The 9,897-nt window shown below is 43.0% G+C and overlaps 1 protein-coding gene across 1 annotated transcript; it reads right to left on the minus strand.

Moving 5' to 3' along the window:
* Nucleotides 1-717: 717 nt before the first annotated feature.
* Nucleotides 718-9,435, minus strand: LOC118723009 (charged multivesicular body protein 1b-like). The gene is given in 5 exon segments (XM_036445130.2): nucleotides 718-1,438; nucleotides 1,440-1,838; nucleotides 3,841-3,869; nucleotides 6,551-6,669; nucleotides 9,248-9,435. Coding segments are annotated over 5 exon segments (930 nt in total). The 3' UTR covers nucleotides 718-1,243.
* Between the last annotated feature and the right edge of the window lie 462 nt (nucleotides 9,436-9,897).

Genomic DNA, 9,897 nt, shown 5'->3' on the forward strand with positions numbered 1-9,897 from the left:
AAGGGTCTGGGAGAGTCCCTATGGTTACTTTCTGAAACACTGGTATTCTCTTAATGGAGAAATCTTCCAGGGAAGGAAAGGAGGAATTTAAAATATCCATAAGTATTCAAGTTAGGTTAACAGACTTGTCAAGGCAAAAGCAAACTGGTGTTCTTCAAGTTTTGAGGCTAAGAAAGTTTTGGCTACAGGATTTCCTTTTCAGCTAGAAAATACACCCTGCTATTCCAGAAGGATAGAAGGCAGCACAGGGAAGTCCCAGCCTCAGAGGGTCAAGCATGCTATCCCATCCTGCATCTTTTCTTCCTTCCCGACTTCATTCTGGCTACATGGCTAAGTAAAACATTCCAACTTACATTTCCAAACTTTTTAAAAAATTGTTTGAAGAGCAACATAATAAATGCAAATAACTTGAACTTAAATGCTGTTCTAATTTTAACTCTATTTTTGGTTGTTAAAATAAAAACAAAACCTACAAACACACAGTCCCAGAGTTTTCTCAAACCAATCAACAGTTTTTGGCAACGTTGGAGTGAGTAATGTGGCTGCCATGCTAATTAACATTTTTAAGAAATGTAATTAAAGTGGTGAGATAGGAAAATAACTAGAAATGTTAAAGAAGTTCATTTGAAAGAAACTGTCATATGTTAAACCTTATACATCTTAAAAAAATTTTACAGCATGTAAACAGTAATTTTAATATAAGTTATGAAACAGATGAATAGTCAACTGTAGTCTCATTTTGATGGCAAAAATACAGAGGATACACAAAAATGGCACTGTCCATTAAATAAGTTGAGTGAGGTGTTGATAACCCTGCAATCAATAATTTTCTTTTCATGTACCACATTTCAATTTTATATATTATCCATCATTTCACTAAATTAAAAATAAACTTCAACTTTGATAGTTCAGGCAGAAAACCAAATACACAGGAACTAGAAATTTGATAAAACTTTTGAGGAAGACTCATATACATCAAGTTAGCTAGTCCTGTTAAAAGGCAGCTATAAAAATATACATTATCACAAGATATACAGAACTTTAGAATTCAGTTAAGGTCGGAGAAAGCCTGGAACTTCTTAATGTACCGGGAGTGCACCGTAAACCCAAAGGCAGAAGCATCTTAGGAGCGTTTCAGCATTCTGGTATATTCCAAGGTTATGTAGTGTGTGATCTCTCTCTAAGACACAGAGAGCATTTCAGAAGGTGCCACAGCCAGGAAGCCTCTGAGGGCGCCCGGGCGTTACACTTGATCTCGCCGGTGGGCCAGCCTCTGGGACAGCTCGTCCTGCTCCGCCGAGGCCACGCTCGTGCCCACAGAGTGGGTCTGGCCCTGCGGCAGCTCCATGTTGAGGTCCAGGCGGGCCTCGCCTGCCATTTCCTGGAGCAGCATATCCACTTGTCTCTGGGGAGTGGTCAGCGTCGTCGTGCTGCTCATCAGTCGAGTCTTCCATCTGCTGCGTCTGGACGTCCAGCATCTGGAACTGGTGCTCGAACTTGTCAGTCAGGGCGGAGATCTTCTCCAGGTTCATGGTCTTCAGCGTCGCATCCATCGACTTCACCACCCGGACCGTGGACTTGGTCACCTTGCCCATCGTCACGGCCGTCTGGACCCTGGCGGCCACCGCATCGACCCGCGCACTCATTCTCAGGAAATTCACGGCCTGGGTCTTCTGCCGAATGGCATTTTCGGCGTGGATCTTCGCCACTTCCATGTTGCCCTTCTGAATGGCCTTTTTGCTTTTGGCCTTCTCAGCCTTCTCCTCTTTGTCACATTTCTTGACGAGGCCTGGGGGACACGCGCGGAAGGGAGGCGGAAAGGAGCGGGGCTGCCGCTCCTTTTGGGACAATTAGCTTTTGCTAATTTCATAACCGCATGTGTACTCTGCCCAAAATCAACATTGCCAGAAAGCATGTGTTGGGACACAGAGTGAGTAGTGAAGCACAGGTTGAGCTTTAGGCTAGCAACATTTTATATCTACTGCTAAAGGTAAAATGTCTTGAAAGAAAGGACTTTGCTGTACATTTTCATGTATAAGAGACAGCTAGTCCTTAGATTGTTTAACAATTCTGGCTCAGTCTAACTTTCATTATGTAATGTTCTTTGTGCTTTGCTACAGTCTTTGTTTTAAAGTATATTTTGTCTGATATGAATATTTCTACCCCAACTTTCTTTTTGTTTTCATTTTTATTTAATATATTTTTCTCTTTCTTCACTTAAAGTTAGTGTATGTCTTTATGTCTGGAGTGATCTCTTATAGGCAGCTTATGTATGGGTCTTTTTTTTTTTTTTAATCCATTCAGCCACCCCAAAGACTTTTGGTTGGAACATTATATCCATTTACATTTAAAGTTATAATTGACTAGAGGCCCACTGGACAAAATTTGTGCATGGTGGGGGGGGGGGGTCCCCACAGCCCAGCCTGAACCTTCTCAAATCCATGACCTCTTGGGTGATGTCTGATGGCCGCTTTGATCCCCGGCCTAAACCAGCAGTCATAAATCCCTATCAAGTCCGGACCACTGGCTTCTAACTGCTCACCTGCCTGCCAGCTTAATCACCCCTTATCTTCCCCCCCGCCCTCATGCCAGCCTGGTAATCCTCAACTGCCCCCTTGCCACTGGTTTGGTTGCCCCCAACTGCCACCCACCCTGCTGGCCTGGTAGCTCCACTCAGCCGCTGTTCAGTCATTCACAGCTTGCTGTTCAGTTGTCTGTCCCATGATGGCCCCTGGCTTTTTATATATTAGGTTAGGGATATGCTTATTGTCATTATATTAATTGCCTTATGTTTGTTTTTTGTAGTTCTTTTCTGATCCTTTCTTCTTGTGTACTCTTACTTTGATGGCTTTCTTTATTTTTGTTTGGATTTCTTTCTCTTTATTTTTTTGTATATCTATATAGGTTTTTGGTTATCTTCAAATTTATAACTTCCTGTTTATATAAAGTTTATTTTTATTTTTTGGTCACCTAAGTTCAAACACATTCTAAAAGCATTACATTTATACATCTGTCCTCCAGGTTTTGTTCCTACTGTCATATTTTACATCTTTGTGTGTGTGTGTGTGTGTGTGTGTGTGTGTATGTGTGTGTGTGTGTGTGTGTGTGTGTGTATGAATTCTTAGCTTATTATTATTGTATATACCTAGGGGCAGGGGTGCCCCTAAGCTCAGCCTGCCCCCCCTCACAGACTAGGGTCCCTCAGGGGATAATCTTATGAGGATTTCTTTGTATATAATATATTGTTGTTGTTTTTCTTGCTGCTTTTTCTCCCTTTGTATTTAACTTTTAGTTTAATTTTGACATCACTTGGTGTGCATCTTCTTGTTTAGGACTCTGTGCTTCCTATACTTGGATGTCTGTTTCCTTTGTTAGGATAGGCATATTTTTTTTTTAGTAGGTTCTTTTTGTCCCTTTCTACTCTCTTCTTCATCTGGAACACCTATAATGCAACTGTTAGTATGTTTGATGTTATCCAGATGTCCCTTAAATTCTCCTCATTAATTTTTTTAATTTAATAAATCTTTATCTTTCAGATTATTGCAATTATTCCTCTTGTTTTCCCACATAGCTTCACTCCACCCAGTTCCTACCCGACCCTCTGCTCTTACCCTTCCCCCCACCCACTCTCCTCATCCATAGGTGTACAATTTTTGTTGAGTTTCCTCCGGCATCCACCATACCCCTTTCCCACTGAGAATTGTCAGTCCACTTCCTTTCTATGCCCCTGATTCTATTATATTCACCAATTTTTTGGTTCATCAGATTTTTTTATTCACTTCATTTTTAGATTCACTTGTTGATACATATGTATTTGCTGTTCATAATTTTTATCTTTACCTTTTTCTTCTTCTTCATCTTAAAGAAACCTTTAAGAAAAAGGTATATATGATATACCTTTCAGCATATCATATAATACTGGCTTGGTGGTGATGAATTCCTTTAGCTTTTTCTTATCTGTGAAGCTCTTTATCTGACCTTCAATTCTGAATGATAGCTTTGCTGGATAGAGTAATCTTGGTTGTAGGTTCTTGCTATTCATCACTTTGAATATTTATTGCCACTCCCTTCTGGCCTGCATAGTTTCTGTTGAGAAATCAGCTGACAATTGTATGGGTGCTCCCTTGTAGTTAATTAACTGGTTTTCTATTGTTGTTTTTAATATTCTCTCTTTGTCTTTTGCTCTTGGCATTTTAATTATGATGTATTTTGGTGGAGTCCTCTTTGGATTCCTCTTGTTTGGGGTTCTCTGCACTTCCTGGACTTGTAATTCTATTTCTTTCACCAAGTAGGGGAAGTTTTATGTCATTATTTCTTCAAATGTTTTTTTTAGTATCTTGCTAACTCTCTTCTTTTGGCACCACCATAATTCTGATGTTGGTACGCTTGAAGTTGTCCCAGAAGCTCCTTACACTATCTTAAAATTTTAGAATTATTTTTTCTTTTTGTTTTCCCAGTTGAGTGTTTTTTGTTTCTTTGTATTTGCTTCTTTGACTTGATTCTTGTTATCCTCTAATCTGCTGTTAGATTTCTGTATAATATATTTTTTTTATTTCAATCAGTGTATGCTTAATTTCTAGTTGGTTCTTTTTCATATTCTCCAGGGTATCACTAAATTTATTGGCCTTTTCTAGAAAATTCTTGAAAAACCTCATAACCTGGTTTTGAACTCTATATCCAGTCATTTGTTTTCCTCCCTTTCTTTCATTTGTGATCTGTTTCTTTGTCTCCACATTTTTGCTGCTTACCTGAGTTGACAGAGTGGCTTTGTGTGCTAGGTGTCCTATATGACCCAGTGACTCAGCCTCCCCAGTTACCTGAGGTGGACACTCTTGATGCTGTGGGCTCTGTGTACAGCATTGTTGTAGTTAAGTCTTGATTGTTGTTGGTATCACTGGAAGGAATTGACCTCCAGGCCAGTTGGATGTGAGGATCAGCTGTGTCTATGCTGGGAGAACTTCTCTGATGGAGACACCCTTATGATACAAGACTTACAAAAGCCTCTGTGTTCAGCTTGGGTGGGGCAGAGACTCAGGGCAGAGTAGACAGCATTGATTTCCTGTCATCCCTGCACTAATAGGCCCCTGAGTCTCAGTCTCCAGTGGTAATTGGTGCAAGCACCTCTGAGAGAAAGCCACCCTCGAGTTCTGGCCACTGCCAGACAGTCCAGTTTCTCCCTGAATGAGTCTGTGTCCCCAGAGTCTTGCCCAGAACAGGAGTTCAGTACAGTCGGGAGCTTTTGTCTCCCACCCACTTGAGAAAGCCAGCCACACACTCAGTTGCCAGTCCTCTCTGCACTGAGTCTTGGTATCTCTGCCTCCTGGCACTTCGCTGAGTCTCAGTGTGCTTTTTTCTTTCCTTCTAGTTACTATAGAATTTCCACTCAGCTAGTCTTCCTGTGGTTCTGAATGATATCCATTTGGTCTTTTAGTTGTAGTTTTGAAATTGTTGTGCAAGGCAGCAGTTTAGGTGTTTACTTATGCCAATATCATGGTTTATCTCTCCTCATTAAAAGTTAAGAAAGAAATTTATTATTTCAATTAGATAACTTCCACCTTCTTGTCTTCTATGATCCATTTGTCTGCATTATCTAATCTTCTGTTGATTCCTTCTAGTGTATTTTTCTTTAATATATTGTATTCTTCAGTTCTGATTTTTTATATATATTCTACCTATTTTGAAGGTCTACTGTATTTATCCATGCTTTTCTTGTGTTCATTGAGTATCCTTATGACCATGGTTTTGTGCTCTTATTTTGTAGACTGCTCATATTCAGTTTAATTTTTGAAAAATTAAATTCTTTATTGTTTAGAGTCTTACATAAGTCTCCTTTTCCTCCCTTGACCTCTCCCCACCTGTCCCCACATACCTTCACCCACCCATCTGCATCCATTGGTTATGCTTATATGCATGCACACAAGTTCTTTGTTGATCTCTTTTCCACCTCACCCCCACCTTTCCTTCTAGGTTGGACAGAAAATATTTACGTGATGTATCACATTTGTTGATTGTGAGTGCTTTTGGTGCACTACTGAGTCTGCTCTGACTGTTCCAGGTATGCTGGTGGGCAGGTCTGGCCCCTGATCTAGCTTACTATGAGGCCTGGCCACCACTGATGTGGGTATAGGATGTCATTGGCTATAGAGTTTGTCCATGACTGTTGCTGGTGTGCAAAGCAAATCTCCACTGTGGGTGGCTGTGAGGCCTAGCTTCTACTGAACAAGTGTGTTGGTGTCTGGGTGCTAATACTTTTAACCTGCTTTGGGGTAAATCCAGTACTATATGCTTAGGTGCTAGTGGAATCACCACTTTGGGGACTCATTAGGCACCTGCTGAGTGCTAGATCATGGGTGCTACTCTGGGACTTGCCTTAAACTCTGCTGAGTCCTGAAGAGTAGGGTGCTACTTTGAAGGATAGCCAAATACTGGAGTCAGGAAATGAGTTAGGAAATCATCTTGGGCTTTTGCCAAGTATTGGGAGGTGGGATATGGCCTTCAAGGCCCTCCCCAGGGCCTGCAGGATGCTAGAGGGCAGGAGTATGGAGTGTACCTTTGGACCTGAAGGGTAGGTTGCCACTGGAGAACCTGGCTGTTTTGGAGATCAGGGTGCCATTTTGGAGGTCTGCTAAGTATGGAGGGTTGGCTTCTAGTGCGGAGGTTTGCTGGATTCTGTGGAATCAGGTGCCACTTCAGGTGTATGCTGGTCTAGGTGGTTCTTCCTGGACTGCTGTGCAGACCAAACATTTATAAGGCTAATGGAAAGTATTGGTCTTGTCACCGACAATCACAGACAGTCATGGAGGAGGGAGGGCAATAAACAAAGAATGGTACTCACCAGTGACTGTTTTGGAGAGAGCTGGAGCAGTTCTGACACATAACCTTCATATATGACCCAAGTGCCTTTCAACCTGCTGTCTCTTTGCTGAGACTCAGTGAGATCCCTGGGGTGTCTCTTCCCAATGCAGCTCCCCCTGGCTGAGGACTCTGAAGTTCAACTTGTAGCCTCACTTTTGATTGGGTGGCTTTCTATGGTTATGATAGCCTTCCCATTTGTGGGACCTTCTTATCTATTTCAATGTATTTTTTTTATTTTTTATTCACAGTTGTTGAGAATCTGTTCTGCTAGTTTTCAGATAACTCACAGAGAAGATTGCTTTATATTTAATAGTAGTTTTGATGTATCTGTGGGAGGAGTTGAACCAAAGATCTTCCTTCTTTGCCATCTTAATCCCTTCCCTTAACAATTCTTTTTTAATTGCTCTTTTAATTCTTATTTCTTTTTCTTTATCACACTATTATTTTCTTTACTTAGGCTTCTATAATTTCTTTTTTATATTATGGAATTATTCTCTTTGCTGGTCTTCTTATCTCTAATATCGACCTTCCTCAGTTCCTTTGTTCCATTGCAGCCTTAGTGATTTTTCTAAATTGTAAATTGGACCATGTCACACCCTGTTTAAAAATTTTCCATGATCTCCCCAAACATTCAGAATACAATTATGGTTTCTTAGATTATATGCAAGGCTTTCCTAATCTGATTCCTACAACTTTCTATGGGAAGTATCCTTGATTTGTCTACATTCTTACCAACCATCCTCCCCTAAAATAAACTAAGTGCTTATTGTTGAATGGAGCAGAGACCACCCAAGAGGCAGAGACCCCTACCCGGGAAACAACTCCAACTACCCAATTGCGGAGTCAAATAACAAATTTTATTACAGATTTGAATCTGGGCTGCCGCCACCAGGATGGAGCAGGCAACAAACAGCAGCAAGCAGTTACAAATCCAGCTTTTTATGCACATTTCAAATAAGGGGGTGGAGGTCGTTTTTATATCGCTTAACCTTGTGGTTGCATGCATCGGCCAGATGGCCTAATCTCTTGGTTTGTTCTGTTATTTTAGCCTTGACTAATCCAGACTATTGATTTGGCCTTCAGCCTTGACTAACCCAGACTATTGATTTGGCCTTCAGGTCCAGGAGGGGGAGGGAGTAGTAACTTTCTACCCTCCAGGCAAGGTCAGTAATTTTCCACTCCTCATTCCCCACTGCTTTTAGTTCCTTTCCTGAGGTCAAATCCTTGGCTTCCTTTTTTTTGCAAGCAAACACTGTTCCACAAGGGAGAAGTCTGCGGTTAGCGACACTTATATCTGGGTTTCATCAGTTAGGGAAATTCTTCTATACTGGGATGCTAAGGCAAGGAGCTTAATGGCTTGGATATGATCCTTTACAAAAGCCATGAGGCGGTTAATAATGATCGGCCCACATGTTAAGCCTAGAAGGAGTAGAAGAACAGGTCTTGCCAGGGTGGATATCAGGGTCGTCAGCCAAGGTGACCAATTAAATAGCCCTTCAAACCACCCCTGTTGTTCTTCTCTTTCTACTCTCCCATTCCCTTGCACATGTAGCTTTACTTAGCCCCGGACTTTCTCACTGGCTAGCAAAAATGTTCTTACAGTTACCAAAACCGCCAGTACCACAGTTCCCATTAGTACTGTCCTCACTGAAGTCCAGTTCCCCTCCTGCAGGCATCAAGTCTCCTCCTAGGCCAGGCTAGGGATCTCGCAGGTGAGGCCGCTGGTTGCCAGGATCCAGGTTGTTTCCTTTGCAGGAGCTGGGAGTGGTGTAGCCAGGTTTGGGTGCCGTCTACTTCAACAGCTGTGGGCGTGCTCAGGACAACAGTGTAGCGTCCCCTTTCAGGTTGGGGTGAGTCCTTGGACAGTGAACTTCTTTACCCACACAGAGTCTCCGGGCTGGAAGGGGTGTACACGGTCCACGGGGGGCACTGGCAGTGTATCTGGAACAAGCTTATGGGTGGCTCTCTGGATAAATTGCAGCGCCTGTAAGGACTTGAGCAAGGGAATGGTTATGAATTCTAGCTTTCAGTTTCTTCCTGACCCTGGGAAGGAAGGAGAGGAGGTCTACCATACATGATCTCAAGAAAAATGGGGGGGGACCCATCCCAGTAGGAGATACACCTGGCCCATAATAGGGCGAAGGGCAGGGGGTTGGTCCAATTTTCACCGGTTTCCAGGAAAAACTTAATTAAACTTTTTAGAGTTCTACTCAGGCCTATCCTAAGGCTTGAGCTATACTCTGAAATACCTTGTTACAAAGGCTGGGCTGTTATCTGATCCTATGACTACTGGCAGCTCGAATCTAGGTATAATCTCCTGAACTAATTTCTTGACTACTTCAGAGGCAGTTTCTATCCTATGCTTCAACCTAATCTGAGAAGGTGTCTATACCTTAATGTTGGTGATGACGGCAGGACATCTGTCAGTACTGCATCTGTTACCTCTATGCCATCATGAATGGGCTCCTCTGGATCATCTAGAAGCAGGCTGGCAGGGTTGATGGCCAGTGTCTTATGGAACCAGACACATGGCTGGTCCAGGAGAAGAGCTCGGCACCGGGTGATTCCGGTGTTCGACATCCATCCGTCCGGAGCACCCGATGGAGGGTCTCAACGGCACGGGGCTCCATCAGGGCCAGTTCCTGGCCCAGAGCCCGCTTATCCACCTCCTTCACCAGCAATGCCGTGGTGGCCACTGCCCAGAAGCACACTAGCTGCCACAGGGTCCAGCCTCTTAGACAGATAGGCAACAGGTCTCTTCCAGGGACCCAAAGTCTGAGCGAGAACGCCCCTGGCAATGCCCCCCACCTCACTCACGTAGAGGTGACATCTGGCAAGGCTAGGGCAGGTGCTGAGACGAGAGCCTTCTTTAGCTCCTCAAAGGCCCGTTGTTCTACTTCAGTCCAGTTCAGCGGCTGCGTTCCTCCAGTACGTGTTCCTTCTTAGGTCTACAGTCCTTCTTGATGTCCAAGAAAAACAGTCAGTTTGTCTGGTGGCTCCCTGGACTGATATCTTCCTAGAGGTCCCATCGGCTCTGTCAAG

This window comes from Pipistrellus kuhlii, unplaced genomic scaffold (genome assembly GCF_014108245.1).
Source record: "Pipistrellus kuhlii isolate mPipKuh1 unplaced genomic scaffold, mPipKuh1.p scaffold_m20_p_2, whole genome shotgun sequence".
Lineage (NCBI taxonomy): Eukaryota > Metazoa > Chordata > Mammalia > Chiroptera > Vespertilionidae > Pipistrellus > Pipistrellus kuhlii.